This window comes from Rhamphochromis sp. 'chilingali', assembly GCF_963969265.1.
Source record: "Rhamphochromis sp. 'chilingali' genome assembly, chromosome: 19".
NCBI classification, from domain to species: domain Eukaryota; kingdom Metazoa; phylum Chordata; class Actinopteri; order Cichliformes; family Cichlidae; genus Rhamphochromis; species Rhamphochromis sp. 'chilingali'.
Genome location: NC_137946.1, coordinates 4377740 through 4403553, shown reverse-complemented (window position 1 = coordinate 4403553; position 25814 = coordinate 4377740). Strand labels below are relative to the sequence as shown.

At 40.6% G+C, this 25814-nt stretch overlaps 1 protein-coding gene across 2 annotated transcripts in view; it reads right to left on the bottom strand.

The window, feature by feature from the left end:
• igsf9bb (immunoglobulin superfamily, member 9Bb) overlaps nucleotides 1–25814 on the bottom strand; it is a 154860-nt gene that overhangs the window by 9232 nt on the left and 119814 nt on the right. For both annotated transcript variants that reach the window (XM_080866694.1, XM_080866695.1), the window contains exons 18-19: nucleotides 13163–14800; nucleotides 483–610 (exon numbers count right to left, since the gene is read on the bottom strand). In XM_080866694.1, the coding sequence (XP_080722820.1) occupies nucleotides 483–610; nucleotides 13163–14800 (1766 nt within the window). The remainder of the gene's footprint in view (nucleotides 1–482; nucleotides 611–13162; nucleotides 14801–25814) is intronic.

The window sequence follows — 25814 nt, the reverse complement described above, 5'->3', positions numbered from 1 at the left end:
TGGTCAAGCAATAAGCTAGCATACTTCTCAACCACTTGAGTCCCACTTTTCATAAAAAGCAGATCTTGATTGCAACATCTGACGGAACAGGATGTAATTTGTTTTCAGTGATGCCTCACTGTTTGCTTTTGGGAGTGTTTGGACTCGGAAACACTCCCAACACCTCCATTTGTCAAAAGTCTACAAGTTTAGTTTAAGAAGAAAATTCATTTTTAAGGACCTTGTGTTGTCTGGGGTAATGTTTCATGATTTTTGGAGGGGGGGTGTTACACTTTCTCCTTTAAGGTGGTATTCTAACGCACTGCCCTGCACATTAAAATGATGCTGGAATGTGACAGGAAAGGCTCCTGACCAAATGCCAGCTGGTGATGAGCTTCAAAATGCCATGCTTGACAATCTTCTGAAAATGGCAGCAGGTCATTTCACTATAGAGACCTCAACAGTGGAGAAAATGAGAACAAATATTTAATGGTGGTTCACACCTGCTTTCTTTCTGGTCTTGGAGTTATTGTTGTTCATAGTCATCTTCTTGGCCTTTTTAATACGTTGGTATCTCAGTGCATCGATCCTCTCAGACCCTGAAAGGGCACTCTGCGCACCTCGACGTTTTCTGAATAAAGAAGAGAGAAAGAGGAAAAAAGGGGTAACTCCAGGCTAAACGTGGTCAGTGAACTGTATTTCTGCACTACGGAGCGCAACACAACCCACACAATCTCAGAACAGCACTGCTCGTGCTAAGCAAGAGGTGCAGCACATTGCCAAAGGATCAATGTGAGACACCTATTGAGGCTTACCCAAGCTTTGCAATAAGAAAACCATGTGATTATGACTACTATAACCTTATACATCATCTGGATTTACTATGAAATTTTTTCACTAAATAAAATCCAGATTTCATTAAGTATTATGCACCTTGAAATTTCTGGGGCATTGAAGATATTTTGCTCAAATTGATCCAAACAATTTTCATCCAAAGAAAAACAGAGTATTTCACAACTCCTGAAGCTATCTATTGATCCCATTGGCTAGATTAGGTCAGTGAGAAAAGTTCCACTTAAAAAGACTTGCACTGTTGGTTTCAGAGGAACTGTTTCCAAAATGAAGATTACTAAATGCTCTTTCCAATTCATAAGTCTGCAGATTTGAATGTTTACTCTAATTAGTAAGGCATTTCTCTCTGAAAATAACAGATACAAATGTTTCCTTGGCGTGAAGTACATTTTTCGCAGCTGTTCATCACTTCCCTCCCATTCACAGAGGCACATGTGACAAGGCAGCCCCCAGATTTCTGCCACAAGCACGCGCTTAATTCTCTCAAGGCACAGAAAACAATATGCTTTACAGAGAGGCCATCTTCCCGCCGTGGCTGCAGAGAGAAACCGAATGCTGTTAGTAGAGGGGAAGAATCACAGCTGAGCAACAAAGCATCATCAATATGTGTTCATAGACATGGATACTGTCTACAATGGGCTTCACCATGCTGACAGGGGGAGAGATGGCGGGAGGGGAAAATGACTACTTGGGAACAGTCACATAATGAAAAATAAGCCAAAGAAAAGCGAAGCACCAGGACAACAAATGTAACAAGAATTTATCCATATAATTGTTTCTGTTTTGAAACGGAAGAGCAATATTTAGCGATAGCATGCATGGCAGTTTGCACATGGAACACGACTTTAAAGGGGAATACATTCAAAAGCACTTCATTGGGCAGGTAACTCAAAGATTAAGGGGAACCTCAACCCTCCCTGGTTGCCCCACTTTTATAAAACATTGGTTCTTTAGAAGAAAAAGAAGTGCAGAAGCTGCTTTGGCAGGGCACTTGTGTCACATGGCAGTGAGAACTGTTCTGCAGTCCACTTACAAGTGCAATTGTATACTTACAGGAGATGAATTGATTCATGCTCTCTACAGATGCTTTATGTAGAGGATTAGGGCCATGTGTCCACCAGGATTTTGTCCTAATTTATATAGAGATGCTCGTGGGAAGTGCTGGTCGTGGCTATCGTTACGCTATAGCTCTTAAAAACTTTCTAGGAATCTAGTGCAATTTTATTAAAAACTAAAATACATTTTAAATTACTTTGAGCTCCGAAGTTTAAACGCGCAACAATTTCATCACTGCCAAGAACATGCAACAGCACTGTCTGCTTCATTTTTAAAGCAAAAACAAAAACAACCACAAGAAAACACAGTTGTCAACTATTCCTCCCAGTGGACACACAGCTTCAGGTGACATCACAACGCCAATCTTACAAAATATTTTATTGCCTTCAAAATATTTTCAATTGGGGTCGTACAGTATAAGCATCTGTTATTTAGAAATGGCAGAATGTGTCACGCTTGAGGAGAATGCTAAAAGCATGTTTACAAAGTGATCTGAGAACAGACAGTGTCTATGCGGAGGAAAGAAAAGGTCCACGCAGTCACTGTTTTTATCGAGTCACTCAGTGCCAAAGAGACAAAACACCAAAATCAACCTGTATGGTTTTTTTAAAGTAACAATTATTTTTGCATGCCACTGGACAAAAGCTAACCCTCTAAATTCATACACAACTTTAGGCAGAAGAAGACCAGCCTGTAAAAATGGAATGATTCAACCAAGTATAACAGATATATTTAAACTGAAGATCAAATTTTAATACAAATGGCTAAACAAAATAGTCCGTCTTAGCTTATTTTGAACTAGCTCATTTTATATTAACTAGACTTAAACTTGGGCTGATGCAGTGGGATCATATTACTAGTAACAAGTATGTCTGTTATATTCTCAATTATACAAAACACTTCCTACCATGAATCTACTTCTGTTAAAGCTTTTAATAGTGTTTCACACCAGTTTGCATATTGATGGGGTAAAAGTTCTGTGACATCATTTATGACCCCAGGTATGTATGTACACACACACACACACACACACACACACACACACACACACACACACACACACACACACACACACACACACACACACACACACACACACACACATATCTTTATGCCTGGGAGCTTGCAGGTTCCTGTGCAGTATCTTTGCTGTTCCTAGCAGAGGTGGGACCAAGTCATTGTTTTGCAAGTCTCAAGTAAGTCTCAAGTCTTTATCCTCAAGTCTCAAGTCAAGTCTCAAGTAATGTCAGGCAAGTCAGAGTCGAGTCTCAAGTCACTGGTGTAAAAGTCCGAGTCAAGTCACAAGTCTGAAACTTTGAATTTCAAGTCCTTTCGAGTCTTTAAAAAAAAAAAAAGAAAAAATAATGTTGCAGTTATGCTAAATGTAAATATTAGACCATGTAATTTTAAAATCTGTGTTTTTCTCAACACATGACAAAATAGTGAACTTAGAAAATATACACAAATTGTGAAATTGCACCTCTTTAAAATGCAGCTCAATTAAACCTAGCTCCAAGAATAATTTTCACCGACAGTTCTGAGATACGCTGCATGTTATTCTTGGATGCGGTTGTAGGACCAGCTTTAAAATCGCATGACAAAAATATCATACACATTAAAAAAAACTGTATCACCAACGTAGCCTGGACAACATTTGCTAGTTAGATGAAGTCAGCTATCTCATCTTAGCATATTTATATGCATATTTATAATCATACGGTTCTTGGAGTGAGTGCATACACTCATGAACTTTAGTAACTTCAGGTCACTGCAACAAGCCCAGGTACAGTTTACCGCCGGATGGGTGCAGGACCTTGAAATGCACCGTGTAGAAAGTAAAGACCATCGTACGTATCATAAGTTTACCAGTCTCACAAATCGTCGTCATAAATACACATTCCTTAACCGTTTATTAATAGGACCTTTGAGCTCAACGGTAATTAATTAGTAGTGGAAATAATTTCTGGTACCCATCACAGAAATGTAGCAGTGACAACAATATTGTATGCTGTAATCGTACTGGGCAATTAGTGATACAAAACAACTGTTTTATCCTGTGAATAAAAGTATATGTTTTTGTCAATGTACCATAATAACAGAAGCGAAACGCAATATTGTGTCAGGACAATTCACTATTTATGCACAATAAATAAAGGAGCATAGCGCGACAATTTCTGTTCAGCGCCAGACTTGCTTGTAACCTATATCACTAATTATGTTATGAAAATGACGTATTAACTACTAAAAAACACTGACCTTCGTGTAAATGCTTGGAGCAGACTAACCTGTGAGCTGGAGGGTTCTGGGACGTTATATTTGATCTTTGAATGGCTGCGATCCAGACCATCCGTCGCGTCTTTGTTACTTCGGAAACATGGCTTGAACAATTTCTCTTCAACGACGTAATCCGATAACAACCGATCTCTTTACCCGTCAGCTTCTCGTGGCTGTCATGCGACCGGCTATTGCAGTTAATAATACAACGGCTTCTTGACATTTTTGTGTTTCTTTTTATCGCTGTATAACTGATTTCAATTGAAAGCCTGCGTGCGCTAGTACCGCTTGCCACGAGTTCCCAGAATCCTTTGCGGTTCTACCCGTGAATGACGTCACATTTTCAATCTCTATATAATATGCATGTTAAATTTTATATTTGGGGTAAAATATCAAGTCTTTTCAAGTAAACCGGTTCAAGTCCAATTCAAGTCCCAAGTCATTGGTGTAAAAGTCCAAGTCAAGTCACAAGTCTTAGAACATTTTTTCAAGTCAAGTCTAAAGTCATAAAATTAATGACTCGAGTCTGACTCGAGTCCAAGTCATGTGACTCGAGTCCACACCTCTGGTTCCTAGGACTGTACTCTTCTTGACAGAGACCTCAGGTGTTGTTTCTGGGATCTGCTGGAATCACCTGGCCAGTGTGGGGGTCACTGCCCCAGGTCCCTCAGTTACTACGGGGGCAACTGTTGCCTTCATCCTCCACACCCTCCTTCTTTAGCACTTTTCTCAGCCCTTGGTTTTTCTCAAACGTCCAGTCTTCTTATTTGCTGTCAGTTGGTATAGCTACATCTATTACTGCTGCCTTCTTCCTCTGATTGTCCACCACTTCTCTGTCTGGTTGGTTGATCGTGAGCAGTTTTTCTGCATCTGGAAGTCCCACAGGATCTTCGCTCTGTCATTCTCAACCACCCAGGGGTGTGTGTCCCAATTTCGGGACTTCCATGCCGTACTCCGCACAGCTGTTCCTGTACACAGACACTTGGTTAGACCTCAGCCTCTATCGATCTTGTACTTAGAGCTTGTTCCTGTGTGGCCATGATTAGTTCCACTGCGCTGTCTTTCAGTCCAGCTTCATCTAGCTCAGTGGTTCTCAAACTTTTCACAATGACTACCACCTCATAAAATACATGGCTCTTAAAGCACCGCCCTTATGACCGACATTAAAGTACAGTAGCAGGCCTATTTAACACCATATACAGTTTACCAGAGACAATTTTATTTCTTATATGAATGTTATTTATTTTAACTGTCATAAACAGGATGTGACTAGTGACAATAATAACAACTGTACTGCAACCGTATAATGTATGAACCCTAAACTGCTCTGCGTTTATTAAGGCTGTTGTGGTTTTAACATGTTTTCATGCTTTGTATCTTGTTCTATTTAATGTGAACAAGCCCCTAAAAAGATCACTGTTGGCCTCTCTTGGTTTTTATTACCACTATTCATTTTAATGCTTAATTTTTAAAACCTTACGATGTAACTACAGCCCAGCCCATGCAGCAGTAAATTAATGACTAACCTCGTATTGTGGATGGATTATCTCAGTAGTTCTCCTGACTGAAGTTTGGTCCATTTATAGCATCCTGCCATGCGATTGCATTTCTCCCTAACCATCAGGAACCCTCACGTTAACTTTTATCGAGTGGAAAAAAGTTAGCGTTCATCCTCCAGCTTCACTGTGTTTATGTTATGCTAACATAGCTGTGTCGCTAGCGATCACATAGTACATCATTATATACCAGCTAGTCCAACTTCAGTAACCCTACAAACGTCACTGCTGTTTAGTTTTCTGTCTTCATTTATGTCGGAAGTGATAGCAGAGCTGTACGTTTGAATTTTTTCAGAAATCCCTGAATCAGAACATGGTACATTATTTAATCTTAATCATGTCAGTCACGTCTTCTAGCTGCCTGTGGAACATACCATGCAGGAGTCTGTCCTTCCATTATGCTGCCCATCTTCCTCCTCTTAATTCTTCAGTTTATGCTGCCGGAGATATTCACTAAGCACATGACTGGCTGTGGCTATCTTCCTGATGTACTTATCAATGTTTGTTGCTTCATCCTGGATAGTGGTTTGGACAGTCACTAGTCCTCAGGCTCCTTCCTTTTGCTTAGCATATTGTCTCAGGGTGCTGGACTTGGGGTGAAACCCTTTATGCATCGTAAAGAACTTTCTTGTCTTGATGTCAGTGGGTTCTCTCTTCCTCTTTTGCCGGCTTATTATCCCAGCAGGATAACTGGTAAGGCTTACGTGTTGACTGCCAGGACTTGTTCTTCCCATTCAGCAGACTGCTCAGGACTTGCCTTACTCTCTGAAGGTATTTGGGGCTTTCCAAGTGGCCTCTTCATGGTTCCCATTCAGGATCCAAGGTACTTGTAGCTATCCTTGATGTCTGCAATGCCGCCTTCTGGTAGTTCATTACCCTCAGCTTTACTTTTTTGACTTTCTTCCCTCTCTGTGTTACCATCTAACTACATTTCTCTCCAGTCTGATGTTGTTCTTTTTTTTTAACCATGACAGACATACTTGGAGTAGCAAGATTTTCTGCAAAAACAATTGCAAAAGCTTTGACGGAGATAATTTGGCTAATGCCAAATTGATAAACTGGCTCAAATGAATGATTGTCAACATCAGAACATGAAGATTATCAAATTTCAGACTATTTTGATACACTATTGTGTACATGAATCCTTCCCATAGAGGTGGGCCCTTAAGGAGGTGATCAGGATATTTCTGCGATGCATCTGCAATGTGTGCCCAGAGCACAGGTTGTATTGCAAATTGTGTTTGAAAGACAAAGCAGTGTCACCTTGCACAGAACCTCACTGCTATTACTTTATTTTATATTATCTGTTATCTTTCCATAATTAGATAAGTAATTTCTTTCAGATATGTCAGCAATCCAAACATTTTCAAGTCTTTCTTTACAAAATATTTTCTACATTACACATCTACATACAAGATTGTTTTTAATTAATGAAGCACCTATCAATGGAATTGATCAAATATGAAAGAACGCCCCAAATGTGGCTCTACCGGACTGTAGATTGTTGTTGATCAAAGCATTATAGACTGAGTTCAACATTTTGGTGTTAAAATGATACTACCATCTAGGTATAGATCAGTCCCTCAAACATAACATGTTAAATGTATTATTTTCTATTTTTATTGAAGCAAAGACAATTTGTTTTGCAGGGAAGTGTCAGAGGAGGATGCTAAATAAACTGTGCAGGTGTAATTTTTGTTTTTAACTCCTTTTGCAAAGAAACAATAAAAAATATACAGTAAGATAAAGAAACGAGCATACGTATAAAAAATGGAAATCACTTTTTAAAAAGTCCTGTTTCCAATATGTCAGGGTCATGTCCTTACTTCGTATATTTAGATGCTAAAATAGCTTTGTGACTTGAGGGTTAATTAGATTGCTTTAAACTGGACTTAATTTCACCTTTAATGTAGCCTGATTGTTTTAAGGCATCTTATCAAGTAGAATTCCCTTACTGCCTTGGTATTCAGATTTTCTTGTCACAGGGAATACTTTAAGTAACTAAATTATTCCTGTTAACTAAGTCTACACAGGAAGTGATTTGCTTTCCAGGCATCACTTTGAAGCTGACAGGTGGTTGCTAGTTGATAATCCGGACTCCAGCTGAATAGGCAACCTTCTTCAGCTAGTAAGTTGAGAAAAGATCATTTTGGGTCCTGACATTTCTTTTCTTTTTTTTCAGTCTTGTGGTGAGACAAACTTGGGAACTGGCCAAAAAGGCAGAGTACAGCTACACTCTGAGCAATACTGATACATAAGAAATTTGACAAAAACAACCAGCTCACAAGAGACAGCTGAACATAAACTATGGTTAATCCATCCATCCCAAAAGCCAAGCAGTTAGCAGTGTGCTCTGCTTTGTCTTCTTGACATAGTGAAAAATGAGTAACAATTTCGTACGCCAGCTGGCGGTAGCTGGTAGGCATACCAAAATGCACAAAAATAATTGGATCGGGCACCGTAAGGTGAGTAAAGCAAAATAAGCAGGTCTTGTTCTGGACATCTTGAAATGAATTCTGATATCGCCATTATTTGCTGATGAGTGCTAACTACATGAACTACTGGATCATGGATTCAGGATGGATTCAGATTTCTTCCTGCTGCTGCAGCTCTTGCTTTGTTTTGTTTTAAACTTGCTGATAAATGTATTATTCTTGCTCACTGTGATTTATATGAAGGTGAAAAAGCTCCTTTTTGTTTTATATGTTTTGTTTTTTTTTTGGCATATGATCTTTGCAAGGCAGAATCTTTGCAAGGCAATCCTGCTGACGGTTCTACTACCCGGAGCAAGGAAACTATAACAATTCAGAAAATAACCAGGAATGTGAGGTATTTGGAAAATAATATAAACAAGCTTGGTTAACTGCTTAAGACTCAAACGAAGCACACTGAGAGTAGTCTGAAGCACTTAATGAAGTTACGTTTAGTCAAACCTTGCCAGATCCCCTTGCCTGCCTTCAGGTCTGTTGGCAGGACAGCAACATCTATCTGAGTAGTAAGAAGAAATGTGGAGGGACTGCATTAGTTAGGCCTGCACTTGTCATGTTGCAGGAGGGAGGTGTTTCTGTGATCTGAAAATTGAATTCTTAGCTGTGGGAATTCATCAATATTATGTGCCAATGGAATTTTACATTGTTGATACTATTTTAATCTAAATTGAATCAACACACTGTTTGGGTTCCTCTACCAGCTAATAAAAAAGTCATTCAAATGACTGTGGCTGTGGTGAATGGCTATGGATAATTCATGGATCCTGGCCAACCTCTGAACTACTTGCTGTACATGCAACTGAACAGTTTCGTAACACGTTTGTACTCATCTGCCACAAAGACCAGTATAGAAAAATTAGTTTTGTTTCAGCAAAAGCAATCACTGAATTTTTAAGTCTTTTGACAAGAATATGTACTAGTTGGAATCACTAAGTGATATGATAGGAGATTACATTGTCATACACAATAATGTGTGGTATCCCAATACAAAAGTCCACTTGGAATGACCACATGACATTGAATAACTACACACATGTGTGGAAGTTACTGATCTTTGTATGTCTGGATATCTTTCTTCTTCAGTATTGCAGACATTGTGATTTATTATAAACTAAATGTTGTGTTTTGAACATTCTAAGTGTTCAGTTTGAGTATACAGTGGTCCCTCGCTATAACGCGGTTCACTTTTTGCGGCCTCGCTGTTTCGTGGATTTGTTTTGTGTGTGTGTGCAATTTTGCATGCTTTTTTTTTTTTTTTTTACAGCGCATTGTGTTCCATGTCCTGATCAGTTGTAGACCAGTGTCAATCAATCTCCTCCGTGCCGTGTCTCCTGTCTCCTTGTGTAATGTGTTTAACTTGTCAAATTTACATAAATCTTCGATTGCTAGCAGTGTGACTCTGAAGTGCTGTACTGTATGTTTGTACGTTTTCTCCCCAACAAACACAACAATGTCGACGAAACGTTTTGCACCGTCAAAGGCACCTGCAGTAGCACGTAAAAGGCAGAGGACGATGCTAACCATTGCACAAAAAGTTGGACTTCTGGACATGCTAAAGAAAGGTAGAAGTTACCGTATTTTTTGGACCATAAAGCACACCGAATTATGGTAAATGGCCTGTATTTGTATAGCGCTTTACTAATCCCTAAGGACCCCAAAGCGCTTTACACAACCAGTCATCCACCCATTCACACACTGGTGATGGCAAGCTACATTGTAGCCACGGCCACCCTGGGGCACACTGACAGAGGCGAGGCTGCCGGACACTGGCGCCACCGGGCCCTCTGACCACCACCAGTAGGCAACGGGTGAAGTGTCTTGCCCAAGGACACAACGACCGAGACTGTCCAAGCTGGGGTCGAACCGGCAACCTTCCGATTACAAGGTGAACTCCCAACTCTTGAGCCACGATCGCCCGTTGAGGCGCATTAAACAAAACAAAACAGTCAGATAAGTCAAACAACTCATTCTTCTTGCTTCCTCTACTTCTGTACCATTGATTCATTGAATTCATGTTGAATTCTCTGGCAGCTGCTCTATTCCCATGTTCTGGACCTGAAAACAGGGTTTGATCTTTGGTTTCATTCTATAATACTGGAATTATTTTTCTACGAAGGTTTGAACTTTGAGGGTGTTTAAACAAGAGAGAAAAGTGTACAAAGTGTGTAGTGAGGGGTTTTACAGCCTTAAAACATCTATAATAACTTTAAAAAATAAAGTTGGCTACTTCGCAGATTTCACCTATCGCGGGTTATTTTTAGAACGTAACTCCTGCGATAAATAAGGGACCACTGTAGCCCAGTTCAATCTTTACCAAAAGCTACCCATAAATGTATTTCTAATAACAAAGCTTGATTCACTGGCTGGGACCACATCCTCATAAGTTTGACAGCATTTCTAGTAGATAATGGCAGATGATGTGATCATGAATTGGGGCTGTGGCTTGGGAAGGCCTCAGAGAGAACTGGCAGCAGCTCCCGGGCCAGGCAGATCCCCATGTACTAATGAGTAGTTAAATCATTGTAAAAGGGAGGGGGTGAGGGTGGGGCGCAAAAACGAGAACAAACAGCTTGTAGAGAACCGGAAGGGACATGTATGGACGTTTGGCCCCACTTCTGAAATCCAGATAAATTATCTTGAATAAGAGTTCAGCGGCATGAGGAAGAGCAGTCCCCACACAAGTGGACAAGTGGTTTAGTCTTTAGCGGTATATTTCAGTGATACAACAGAACAAGATTCCCACATTACAGAGAGGGAGAAGCTGTAATAGATGGAACAGATGTTCTGGAGAACTTTTTGAATAAAATTCTTCGCTTTGCTTGATTCTTGACTTTTTCTAGTATTATACTACTACTGGTGTAGAGGGTTTCTTGAGGTGCTGACCTATTGTTCAGGGGAAGACTGCATCATGTCAAAATAAATGGCTATAGGGCTATGAAAACATCAGAGTTGTTGCACACACAACAACCAATATGGTGACCATTAATGAGGGTTAAAGGCATACTCATAGATGCTGACCCATTACTTAGCCAAGCGAACTTAACCCCTTTAATGCACTTAGTTCAGTGTATTTTACTCATGTGACTTTTGCATACCATGCCCGAAAAACATGAGCTGCGTGCAGTTCAGCTGGACTCGAGCATACGACATGGTACTGTGTCCCGGGCTGCAAGACCTGTCTCAACTCAGGTACAAAAGGCCTAAAAACATTAACTATTACTACTGCTGGAGTGTGCTTTTCAAAAGTATGTGTGTGTGTGTGTGTGTGTGTGTGTGTGTGTGTGTGTGTGTGTGTGTGTGTGTGTGTGTGTGTGTGTGTGTGTGTGTGTGTGTGTGTCAAAAAAACAGAAAGGATAAGTGAAATGTACTTGGACCATCAAGCATTGTATAAGTGCCAGCTGATCTTTGCTGAAGTAATTTGGTTAAGGTTATATGTAGTGACGTAAATAAAAACTTTTAAATGTTTTCATGAGATATATACACTAAGGATATATCCATCTGTGATTTGGTATCCTTAACAGATTAACAGGGTTAACGTTTTTGTGATTGTGGTCAGTTAGCAAACAACTCAAGCATGAAAACATGTTGGTGAGACATTTCTGACCTGATCTATTATCTTACAGATGGCATATGCATATCAGTCAGAATGCATAATGTACTTAAGACTGCAGAACTTAAAATGCATAGCCACTTTGACATAAAGGGAAAAAAAGAAAGAACTGAAATCAGCTACATGTGTTGACTGAAGTAAGGAACAACTCAAAGACTCAAAGGCTTGTATTCCCCTTTAAAGGACGAGGTGATCAAAAAAGTCCCACCTGCTAACCCCCCCCTTTCAGACATGGATCCAACCCTTACCTATTGCGGTGTAGAGGACCTGGTCACAACAACGCTGCCCAGATAGCTGAGATCAATCAAAAACAAAGCAGGTAAGACTCCAGGAGCCATCAAGAACCACCACACTGCCCCTACTTGATAATGATGGAGACATTGCAGTACATGAGAAGCGGACAGGCCCTGTGACACACTTTGCCCAACAACCTTCCCTTGGTAGTCAGACCTGGATGACCTGAAGGCGTTTAAGGGAGTTGGGGAGGCGTGGGTTATAGAATCGGGGAGGAAAGTAGAGTAGGAAAAAAAATCTGAAAGATTGGACAGCAAGGGAGAATTGGTCATGCAATCAAGTTACTAAGGCTGAGGATGGGCCGCAGGGCCTGCCACGATGAACTCATCCCTCTGCATGATAAAGGCATCTTCAAGGCTTGGAGCTGGACATAACAATGGGTGTTTTCTCTGGGGAACTGACTTGGTGGATATTATGAGAGTCCTCCTGTTAGGTGAAAGCAGGGTAACATAATACAGATGGAAAAACAGGGATCCCGTGGTGATGTCTGCATATTACCAGGCTTTCAGGGGCCTGCCCCCCCCCCCCAAAAAAAAGCATTTGACTGGCCATGGTTTTTAATTTTTTTTTAACCAGATGGATTGTAGCCCTTAAAGGTCTGAAATGCAATCTGTGAAGCAAATGCATTTTCTTGTCAATTCACCATTTACTTACTTACGTTTAGCATTTTCACATGAAAATTTACGATGTACATTTCCAGGTGAATATTTTGAAACAGTGCTTCAGAGATTCAGTGGGTGAGTAAGTTTATGCCTGACATGAAAAGCAGCACTGACCAAATTGAAGCTAAACTTAAAAAAAGGAAATCAAAAAAAAAAATCCGAACAAAATGGTTTCCTTCCACCTTACAACTTTCATTTTCATTAAGTCAAATGAAAAAAGCATAAGCTAAACTATAAAATTAATTTGCCACAGAGATGACTTTAGGAAATAATGATTAGTACATAGCACTTCAGAAACAAAAATATCAGAGCAACTTCACACACCAAAGCATTATGGGTTGGGGCAGATGACTCAAATGGTATCCCGCTCTGTAATCCTTATGGACCTACCCTGAAGCTGACAACTGGGGTGGAGAAGGCTCCGATGGAAGGATCTCCTCCTCAGTCCTCCTTTGAGATGGCATCTGCCCAAATATGTTGCTGCTTTCCATGGGGGGTGATGGAGACTGGGAAGCTGGGTAGCTGGTTGCAGAGGTGGCAAAGGCCATGTGGGAATGGTAGCTGGGGCTTGTTCTCCTGCTACCCTGGGCTTGAGCAGGTGAGGAGGAGGGAGAAGATCTTCTTGAGAAGCTGGCTGTGGAAGGAGGGAGGAGGGTAATCTCAGACATCTCTGAAGGTATAGTAGGTTGGACAATGCCGGGACGTGGCCTGGGACGAACTACTATCTCTGGGGAGCCCTCATGAGAGCTAAGGGGGCTTTGGGTGAGGGGTGAGAGGCGAGAGGGCTGAAGAACCACCTGATGCATGCCAGGATCCATCCTACGAGCATGTCTGGGACTGAAATGAGGAGTGGTTTCAAACCATCGTGTGTCCAAGCTACTGAATGTGCTAGGAACAATATGGGCCATTGGATCGGTGTAAGGCAAAACCGGCACACCCATTCCATGGCTTGTGTGTCTTAGCTGCCCTAAATGTGCCTCTTGCATAGCTAAATGCTTGGCTGGGGAGCCATGAGGCCTGGCCTTGCTGGGAGACTTGCTTGAGTGGCTCTTTGGGGCCTCCAGTGGCAGGACAGCTGGATAAGTGGGCATTGGAAGAGAGGAGGTCTGGATAGCACTAAGGGGAAGAACATGAGGTGGAGGGGGATAGGGAGAATCGTGGCGGAGATGCAAAGGTTGATGTGGTGGAAAAATGAACTGGGGTCCCTCCAAACTTGCAAAGGTAAAATCCAATCCCTGCCAAATCTCTGGAGAACGAATGGAAGAGGTGAGGGTCAGTGGAAGTGGAAAACCAGAGACAGCATATTGCGGAAAATCACTTTCTCCCATTTCTTCAGGAATCATAGCGTGGCCAAAAGGACCCTCAGCAAGGTATGGAGGGGAGGACATGACAGAGCTAAGTGGGCTGGTATCTGGCATGTAAAAAGGAGGTGGAGGATCATGATCTCCAGGAGGACCTAGATAGCCATAAAAAGCCCTGTGGTGGAGAGAGCCTCGGATCTGCCCAGTGGCCTGGAGCCGACTGCTCTCCATGATGGTCATACCTTCGAAGGGCCTGTGGAAATGAGAGCTGTAGGCTGGAGGTTGCAGGTAGGATTCCTGACTGGAGATAGGGGAGATCTGGTGAGGCCGCAAGGGGGGCATAACTGGTGGAAGAGCCCTAGCGTCATCATTCTCTTCATCTGACTGTCGGAATTCAGGATATAGGTCTGATTCTTCCACAAATGGGAAGCCCTCAATTCGCCGGGGTTTGACAGACATTTCTCTGTCTGTAGGATCTATAACAAAACGTCCATCTGGGCCTCGACTGATGAGTTCAATGGGTGTTGTTGCTTCAGCTTCATGCTTGGGGATGCTGTATTTCTTGCTTGTTATTGCTCTTTTGGTCTTTTTGTATAGAGATAATTCCTCCTTCTTCCCTGGACTTGGGGGTGGTTTTTTTCCACGCTGGTCATGACTATCTTCAGATGATTCTGATGGAGATGCCTTTGAACGAATGCTCTCTGGGCTCACCTTTCCTGAAGATGACCTGTGGAAAACAATACAGATGAAGTGATCATTTAAAATGGTACTTCTTTACAAAATAACAGTTTACTGATGGTGCTGGAGATGAATCCAACTACACCAGAACAAAACATGGATTAAAGAAAGAAAAACTAGACCCCATTTACAGGATTCCAAGTTCTAAGTCAAAGCAGTGATCATGAATCATTAGCAAACAGAAATTCAGCAAGATACATTTCCTGTTTATTTTTAGGCAGTTAAACTAGAACAACAAATACGCAAACTTTCAAACTCAGAGAAGGCACTCCTCCGACGAGACTAAAGCTTTATCCCACAATTTTAAAGTAAGTCAAACCAAAATGTAACAGTTTCTTCCTTTGTCAGCGTTCCACTTCTCCATCAAGTTTCATATGAATTTGGTAAGTGAAAAAACATCTTGACAATACTGGACACATCGTGACTTTTTTTCAAAAGTAAAAGTGAATGGAGTGTAGATGTAGAGGTTTGATGACATAAGACAAATGTTTGTTTCCAAAGCAGTAATTAAAGTGCACACAAGAAGGGGATATCAACTAAACTGTACAATACACAAAATCATTAAATTCATGCATAATTCTGACAACAACAAACTGGTTTATTGGTACCCACACGAACACTCAATATGTCTTCCCTGAAGGCATGTGCATAGACCAGTTTTAACCATTGCAGTAAAAGACTGTGTACCGGACCCAAGAACTACTAGTAGTTATCTGTAATTTGTTAGATTTATAACTGTTTATGTTATTGGTTTTAAAAGCGGTTTAACATTTAGTCTTATAATGGGATGCCTTAGTTGCAGAATGCTTATATCATATGCCATATTACTGCATTTTACCTTCTTTCATTCCCTCTATATCATCCCCCACTTTACACCTGATACTTTAGCTCTACTTCATCATTATCATTTCCTAAAGTTAAAGGCAAACCAGTACATGTACGGTACAATTTTACTACCAATGAAAATTTCATTCATTCAAAAGTTGAATTCCATTGCAGTATGACGTCACATTTTCCCATTACAAAGCACTGTCAGGAGCACAAAAAAACCAAAGAAACATGATACCCCAAAACTAAATAAATAAATAATAAATAAATAATTTCACCTGATATTAGAAACAGAGAGCTGTTTGTAAAACCCAATGGTTATCGGTTAGTAATAAATTTTGAGCAACACTGTAGTAACAAGTATGAAGTGGCTGTACTGACCAACACTGTTAAAGCTCTAGTATGGTAGAGCTATGACTGATTTATGAGAAAGGAGAGACTTTGATTGATGACATATATAGAAAATTAAGAATATCAGAGCGTGGAGTGAATGATTAGCCACATTTGTCAAAACTAACTGAAAGGATAATTCAATCACCATACCCAGTGAAGGGTATCCCACTAGTTGGGATACATACTATTTTGTGCCAATTTTGCAAGTGTTTGAACAATTTTGGTATTTATCCTTCTATATGATATCTGAGAGGTCTTGACCAAATTCAAAATTTTTAAAAGATTACGAGTTACAGTATATAACTTGTGCTTGTATATAACAAGACACTTTGATGTTATCAAAGTCTTTCTAGCCAAATTCTTGTTAGAAATTAGTACTAGAGCGCTATAGGAAAAAGGAAATGAAACCACAATTTCTTTGAAACCACAATCCCTTTATTTAGTGATAAAAGTCATTTATAGCAGATCTGTTTGTTATAACCTAAATAAACAGTATAGTAGGCAATGTCACATGCAATACATGTTAAAGGTACCAGGTTTCAGTAGCTACCTTCACTGAAAAATACCATCTGCTATTTGAAGTCATGAGGACTTCTCATTAAATGTAACAACAATTTGTTTATCATTACAATAACACCTAATCAGAAATTTGTGTAGACAACAACATTGTATTTCTAAACTATGTGAAAGATGGTGTCTCTGATGAACCAGGATCTTTGTTAGGTATTATTTCTTGCAAGCAATATTTGTTGAAAACTATATAAAATTTAGTAGAAGTTAGTTGTTGTTATGGTAACAAATATTGCTGATAACATTCATAAATCTGTTATCAGACCTACATAGGTGTAATGCTGCTGCAGTTCCTTATATGATTATGGCAGGTTTGTATACACTGTGGTTTGAATATAAGCTCCCTGCCTCTCTTGCAAGAGAGAAGATACTTATTAGGGACTAGAAAGCAGAGGTGGGACCAAGTCATTGTTTTGCAAGTCTCAAGTAAGTCTCAAGTCTTTATCCTCAAGTCTCAAGTCAAGTCTCAAGTAATGTCAGGCAAGTCAGAGTCGAGTCTCAAGTCACTGGTGTAAAAGTCCGAGTCAAGTCACAAGTCTGAAACTTTGAATTTCAAGTCCTTTCGAGTCTTTAAAAAAAAAAAGAAAAAATAATGTTGCAGTTATGCTAAATGTAAATATTAGACCATGTAATTTTAAAATCTGTGTTTTTCTCAACACATGACAAAATAGTGAACTTAGAAAATATACACAAATTGTGAAATTGCACCTCTTTAAAATGCAGCTCAATTAAACCTAGCTCCAAGAATAATTTTCACCGACAGTTCTGAGATAAGCTGCATGTTATTCTTGGATGCGGTTGTAGGACCAGCTTTAAAATCGCATGACAAAAATATCATACATATTAAAAAAAACTGAATCACCAACGTAGCCTGGAAAACATTTGCTAGTTAGATGAAGTCAGCTATCTCATCTTAGCATATTTATATGCATATTTATAATTATACGGTTCTTGGAGTGAGTGCATACACTCATGAAGTTTAGTAACTTCCGGTCACTGCAACAAGCCCAGGTACAGTTTACCGACGGATGGGTGCAGGACCTTGAAATGCACCGTGTAGAACGAAAGACCATCGTACGTATCATAAGTTTACCAGTCTCACAAATCGTCGTCATAAATACACATTCGTTAACCGTTTATTAATAGGACCTTTGAGCTCAACGGTAATTAATTAGTAGTGGAAATAATTTCTGGTACCCATCACAGAAATGTAGCAGTGACAACAATATTGTATGCTGTAATCGTACTGGGCAATTAGTGATACAAAAAACCTGTTTTATCCTGTGAATAAAAGTATATGTTTTTGTCAATGTGCCATAATAACAGAGGCGAAACGCAATATTGTGTCAGGACAATTCACTATTTATGCACAATAAATAAAGGAGCATAGCGCGACAATTTCTGTTCAGCGCCAGACTTGCTTGTAACCTATATCACCAATTATGTTAACTACAACAGCAGACTGACCTTTGTGTAAATGCTTGGAGCAGACTAACCTGTGAGCTGGAGGGTTCTGGGACGTTATATTTGATCTTTGAATGGCTGCAATCCAGACCATCCGTCGCGTCTTTGTTACTTTGGAAACATGGCTCGAACAATTTCTCTTCAACGACGTAATCCGATAACAACCGATCTCTTTACCCGTCGGCTTCCCGTGGCTGTCATGCGACCGGCTATTGCAGTTAATAATACAACAGCTTCTTGACATTTTTGTGTTTCTTTTTATCGCTGTGTGACTGATTTCAATTGAAAGCCTGCGTGCGCTAGTACCGCTTGCCACGAGTTCCCAGAATCCTTTGCGGTTCTACCCGTGAATGACGTCACATTTTCAATCTCTATATAATATGTATGTTAAATTTTATATTTGGGGTAAAATATCAAGTCTTTTCAAGTAAACCGGTTCAAGTCCAATTCAAGTCCCAAGTCATTGGTGTAAAAGTCCAAGTCAAGTCACAAGTCTTAGAACATTTTTTCAAGTCAAGTCTAAAGTCATAAAATTAATGACTCGAGTCTGACTCGAGTCCAAGTCATGTGACTCGAGTCCACACCTCTGCTAGAAAGAGACAGCATACTTATCCTATATTGGCTTCCTGCTAAATCCAGAATTGAATTTAAATCCTTCTCATTATATACAAGGTTTTGAATAATCAGGCGCATCTTAATGACCTTTTAGTATTGTTTCAACCCATTAGAGCACTTCATTCTCAGAGTACAGCCTTAGTTGTTGTTCCTAGCGTATTTGAAAGTAGAATATGAAGTAGAGCCTTAAGCTTTCAGGCCCTCTTCTGTGGAACCAACTCCCAGTTTGGATCTGGGAGACAGACATCCATTCTACTTTTAGCATTAAGTTTAAAACGTTCATTTTTGATAAAAAAAAAAAATATATATATATATATAGCAAGGGCTGGATCAGGTGACCCTGAATCCTCCCTTAGTTATTCTGCAATAGGTCTAGGTTGCTGAAGGCTTTTTTATTCACCTTTTTCACAAACTGTGAATAAGTTTTTTATACACCACTCTGTATGTAATCATTAGTTATTAATAATCTCTGGCTCTCTCCCATCTTTAACTCATCTTTCTCCCTTCACCCCAACCAGTCGTGGCTGCCTCTCCGAGCTTGTTTCTGCCGGAGGTTTCTTCCTGTTAAAAGATTTTCCTTCCTACTGTTGCCAAAGTGCTTGCTCAAAGAGCATCATATGATTGTTGGGGGTTTCTCTGTTTTCTTTGTATTATTGTCGGGTCTTTACTTTACAATATAAAGCATCTTGAGGCAACTGTTGTTTGATTTGGCACTATATATTGTAAATTAAACTGAACTGAATTAAATCGAATTGAACATATTAGTTACTGACATATTTAAGATAAGATAAGATAAGATAAGATAAGATAACCTTTATTAGTCCCACACGTGGGAAATTTGTTTTGTCACAGCAGGAAGTGGACAGTGCAAAAGTTATGAGGCAAAAATTAGAATACAATAAGAATAAATACAGTACACAACTGTACAGAATAGAATAAAATAAAATACTATATACAGTAGAATAAAATAAAATAAATATACAATAAGATAAAAATAGAATACAAATACAAATACTATATACAACTGAGTAAAAATACAACGATGACAGAAAGGATTATTGCACTTAGTATTATTGCATATGTATGGATGTGTGTGCTTGATCAGTTAAAGTCTTTATTATGGAGTCTGACAGCAGTGGGGAGGAAAGACCTGCGAAATCTCTCCGTCCCACACCGTGGGTGCCGCAGTCTCCCACTGAAGGAGCTGCTCAGTGCTGTCACAGTCTGCTGCATGGGGTGGGAGATGTTGTCCATCAGGGATGACAGCTTAGCCGCCGTTCTCCTGTCACTCACCACCTCCACTGAGTCCAGAGGGCATCCTAGAACAGAGCTGGCCCTTCGGATCACCCTGTTCAGTCTCTTCCTGTCCCCAGCAGAGATGCTGCCGCCCCAGCAGACCACACCATAAAAGATAGCAGAAGCCACAACAGAGTCATAGAAGGTCTTCAGGAGTGGGCCCTCCACTCCAAACGACCTGAGTCTCCGCAGCAGGTACAGCCTGCTCTGCCCTTTCCTGTAGAGGGCGTCTGAGTTATGAGTCCAGTCCAGTCTATTGTTCAGATGAACACCAAGGTACCTGTAGCTGTCCACAGCCTCAATGTCCATACCTTGGATGTTCAGTGGTTGCAGTGGAGAATGCTTGTGCCTGCGGAAGTCTACCACCAGTTCCTTGGTTTTACTGGCGTTGATCTGGAGGTAGTTCAGCTGGCACCAGTCCACAAAGTCTTGGGTCAGACCTCTGTACTCCTTGTCGTCCCCATCAGTGATGAGGCCGACTATTGCAGAGTCATCAGAGAACTTCTGCAGGAAGCACTGGGTGGAATTGTGGGAGAAGTCTGCAGTGTAGATGGTGAAGAGGAACGGAGCCAGAACCGTTCCCTGTGGGGCCCCCGTACTGCAGACGACCCTGTCCGACACACAGCCCTGAGTCCTCACATACTGTGGTCGGTCGGTGAGGTAGTCCAGGATCCAGGTAGTGAGGTGATGGTCCACTCCAGAGTTCACCAGCTTGTCCTTTAGAACCGAGGGAAGAATGGTGTTGAAGGCACTGGAGAAATCAAAGAACATGATTCTCACAGTGCTTCCAGCGGTCTCCAGGTGAGCGAGGGAACGATGTAGGAGGTGAATGACGGCATCATCCGCTCCAATGCCAGGCTGGTAGGCAAACTGAAGTGGGTCCAGTGATGAGCTTATTAGGCGCCGAAGCTGAGCCAGGACCAACCGCTCCAGGGTCTTCATCAGGTGGGATGTCAGAGCCACCGGCCTGTAGCTGTTGAGGTTCTTGGGGCGTGAAGTCTTTGGCACTGGTACAACACAGGAGGTTTTCCAGAGCTGTGGAACTCTTCCCAACCTCAGGCTCAGGTTGAAGAGGTGCTCCATCACCCCACACAGTTGGTCCGCGCAGGACCTGACGACCCTCGAGCTGATGCCATCTGGACCCGCTGCCTTCTTGCCATTAATCCTCCTCAGTTCCCTCCTAACCTGGGTGGTTGAGAGAGACAGGCTGGAGCCTTGTGTTGAGTGTGTATTGGATGCTGTTGTTGGGGGTGGGGGGGGAGTGAGCAGGGTGAATAGAGGAGGTGTGAAGTGTCTGAGGTGGAACAGCAGCAGTGGGGGTGGGTGAGTCTGCAGCCGATGTTGCAGACTGCCTCATGGCTGAGTCAAATCTGTTGAAGAAATGATTCAGTTCATTTGCCCATCTCACATCCCTCCCAGGCAGAGAGTTCTGCTGTTTGTGGCCCGAGATGGTTCTGAGGCCTCTCCAGACTTCACCAACGTTGTTTTGTTGAAGCTGGTTCTCCATCTTCTGCCTGTAGCTCTCCTTCCCATTCCTTATCAGTCCCCTCAGCTCTCTCTGCACCCTTTTCAACTCCTCTTTGTCTCTGGATTTGAAGGCCCTCCTCTTCTGCTTGAGGACGGTTTTAATTTCTGGGGTAATCCAAGGTTATCCTTATAGTACAAACTGGTTTGTTTAGGCTTCTGGAAACTCAGCAGTTAGAAGTAATGGATGAATCTCCTAAATAGATCATCATCCACAGCTTCACAACTCCACAGCTTATGGATATGCAGGCGATGAGACCTGTCTTCATCAATACATTTTCACATTAGTTTAACAGAGCTTTAGAAATATAGCCCGTCCACAGTCACAAGGCAAAAAAAGTGAGTGAAATTACATGACCATTTGCAAATTGTAGAAAGCCATGAGCTGGTGTTAAGCAGAAGGTTACTTCTTAGACGAGTCAATGGCAGGACAAGTTAAGGAAATCAAACGAGTTACTAAAAGACACAATCAAGAAGAAAACATGGGTGCCTGTGTCAAAGTTTCCAAAAGTCTGTGTCTGTCTATTTTAACATATAAAGTGGTTTGGATAGAGCCAGGGCTAATTTCTGTTTTACTTGCAGTGAGTTTGAAAACAAACATTTAAAATAGTTCATCCACATCTAGACTGAGATTTTCTGAAGGTTGCAAGAAGCTGTTGTTGCCCCAGGACAATGCTTAGTGCATCTTATTTTCCTGAAACACTTCAGCAGAGGTGTACCTCCTTATTACCAGCCACTGCACTTAATTTTTCAAAAATGGTTTATTTTGTCATTAAAGAAGGCCTACAAGACTTGGACATACAATTCACATAACTGAGCAACATAGAGTCCCGATCAGAAGTTTAAGACCACTTGAAAAAAAGGTTCCAAGTGGAGCTTCAACATGCAACAAGGAGAAATGGGAGTGAGACAAAACAGTTTTTTGAGCAGGCAATTTATTGAAAACAACTCTTAAACTGAAACAGGCTGTTCTCCAGCAGATCAAAAGTTTAGGACCACATGCCTTTAAAAGGCCAAATCTGTGCAAAAATCTGGATTCATTGTCATTTTCTGTCAGGTAGTCACACTGTCATGACATTCTGATGGCAAAGGCAAAAAAACTGAATATGGTCGGGTTGTTAAACTGCATAAGCAGGGTCTCTCACAGCGCGCCATCGCTGCTGAGGTGGGACGCAGTAAGACAATCATTTGGAATTTCTTAAATGATCCTGAGGGTCAAGTGGAAGACACAAAAGAAATTCACCAACACTGACCAGGAGGATCCAGCTGGCTGTTCATCAAGACTCTGGACGATCCTCAACCCAAATTAAGGCAGTTACTGGTGCCGACTGCAGCCCCATAACCATCAGACTGCGTCTGAGACTGAAGGGGTTCAAAAACAAAAAAACGTCTTCAAAGGCTCCAAAGTTCTGTAGCGTTATACTTGAACACCACAGAACTGACTGCTTGGACTTCGCAAGAGAGCACCAAACACGAGACACTGAAAGGTGGAAGAAAGTTTTATTCTCTGATGAGAACAAATTTAACCTTGATGGTCCTGATGGTTTCCATTGTTACTGGCATGACAACCAGATGTCACCTGAGATGTTTTCTACGCGCCACAGTGGAGGGGGCACTACAATGGTCTGGGGTGCTTTTTCCTTCAGTGGAAGACAGTAGATACCCTTCGTGTGGCTGTCTTCACCACTTGGAGAAATGTTCCCACTCACTTGCATCAAGCATGCTGCAACACATTTTTGAAGTGATCAACAATAACGGTGGAGCTACTCATTACTGGGTTCATGCTTGGAACTTTGATTTCTGTTTTGGGGGGATTACGGGGGTTCTTTTGGAGGTGATCAGCTGCAAAACAACCTGTTTCAGTTTAAGCGTAGTTTTCTATAGATTACATGCTCAAAAAATGTTTCGTCTCAATCCCATTTCTTCTTGTTGCATGCTGAAGCTCTACTTGGAAACTTGTTAAGAGCCAGACATGCAAAATATGATTTTTTGCCATTTTTCAATTGGTCTTAAACTTTTGATCGAGACTGTATATGTCTTACATTTAAAACATCAGGAATATCAAGTTCCCAATATAAAGAATTTTAAAAGATCAGTTGCCTTGGACTAAATTTTTCACTGAATGAATCACCATTTTAATAATGAGTGGTCATTACATGTATGTATTGTACTTCTATAACAGGGTCTAAGCGCTGGCCTTCATTAAATAAGAAGATTGCAATTACTCTGCAAGTATACTCTGGCCAAGGAGTGAGCCTAACTTAGCAAGAAGACTGGAGGCAGAAGGAAAAGGTTAGCTGTTCTCTCCAAAAAACTACAAACTCCCTCAGTAACTGCAATAAATCTAAAAAAATAAAGGACAGTAATATGAGTATAGCAGTAATATAGAGCAATATAATGAAAGATAATTGTGATTCATTCACTGTGACACATGAAAAAGAGTCCCATTATCTACTTCTTCTATCCTGAATAATATATTCTCATTTTCCCCCAGAGATTCAAATGAAGCTCCTTTACCGCTCATGAACGAAAGACTACGACCAGTATTGTTGTTGCCTGATTGTAGTTGTCCAGAAGCATGCAGACGGGTCAAGAGTCTGAGGTGCTGAACCAACGTGAAGGAGGGTATATAGTGTGCAAGAACAAAGGGACAATGGTTTGCACACTCACTGAGGACCATAACACTGGGACCTGTACCTGCTTGCGTCCAGCCCCTCCCAGTAGGGCTCAATGCTGGGAATGAGGCTAAGTGGACTCCTGCAGAGGTGGGGAGATCAGACAGTAAGAAGTGAGGAGCATATGGAAGTAAACAGGAAGCCTGGCAATGAGAGAGAGGGCAACCAAAAAGGAACAGAAAAAAATGAAAGAAAAAGCTCGTTCCTGTTCAGCAGCTTAGGGATGAGAAGCATTAATGAGTTGGAGAATAACTCAACGTAAAATTTCACAGAAAAAGCGTAAAGATAAGAAAAACTATGCGAGAGCAAAAAGAGGGTTTCCTGCCATAGTTTCATTTCCTCACATTTCCCACTTCAGACACAAGAGGCTGAAAAAGCACAAAAGGACAAAGCAAAAAAAACCAAAAAACATTTCATTAAACGAGACCTTTCCACACTGCACCATCTTATTGCCTTGAAATGGTGAAATATTAGGCTATACATGTTATTGTATGGTAATTTGCAAGCATCCACATGTGTATAGCAAGCATGCATTCGACCATGGTCCTCTACAATACTTTTGGGATATTTTAATACAGTTGTATTACACTCAGGATGTTCACTTCAAATCTGGTGCAGATTTCTCCCATTTACAAGAGCAGGGAAAAATCAGACTTTATTAACTAGCATGACAGCTGTGTCAGCGGTTACTTAAGTAATCTGAAAAATTCCTTGACAAACATTCCAGCCAGTGAATCAAACATACTCCCAAAACATCATAGAAATGCCTTTCACTTTTTAATGAAAGAAAATGTATGCCAAACAAAAAACGTATAGTATTTAGATTTTAGAAACTCCCCTACAGACCTCCTCATGGTGTTAAAGGGAAAATCTATGATCCTAGTATATAAATGTATTTGGGGAAATAAGCTTAGAAAAACTGCAATTAAAGTCTGGCTTTTTTACCTGATGTTCACCTTGATCAATGTATTACTCCTAACCTCTCCCTCCCAAAGAGAAAGGAAGTCTCTGTTTTATGTAAGCAGATTTTTAAATTCTGTACATGGGAGGTTTACTGACGTTTTTCTACAGTTTCTTTGTTGCACTCTAAAAAGTAATTCATCAGACCCGTTACCACCACTTAAATGCATGGCTGCAAGAGAAAAATTCTCTAATTTATTGATTAAGATAAATCTTCTAAATTGAAAACTTTATTTTGTTGGGGTGTGTTGACTTAATAATTTTGGTAATTATATCAACTTAACTTTGTATGTAATTTGAAATTAAAAGGGTTTAAAACAAAATTCAATTTGTAGTTTCTTAATGAAATTGGATAGATAACTTCATTTTTCTTCACTGTAACCTCTGATTTCAAGGTCCATCTCCTACCCAGTTAACATGCTCTACCAAATTCACATATTAAGACTGTGTTGCACGGAGGACTTGTATGCTGATGTTAAAGAGATTTTAATGTAAGTAACATTTTATTTACAAATAACAGTTCTACTAAAGCAATGCATTTGTGCTAGTAAGTGTTATGACCCGTAGTGGATTTGTTTCTGATGTTATGCTCATACAGCTGAGGAAATAGTTTATCATTATTATTATTATTATTATTATTATTATTAACGGTGAATACTTCTGTGAGAAGGATAGCTG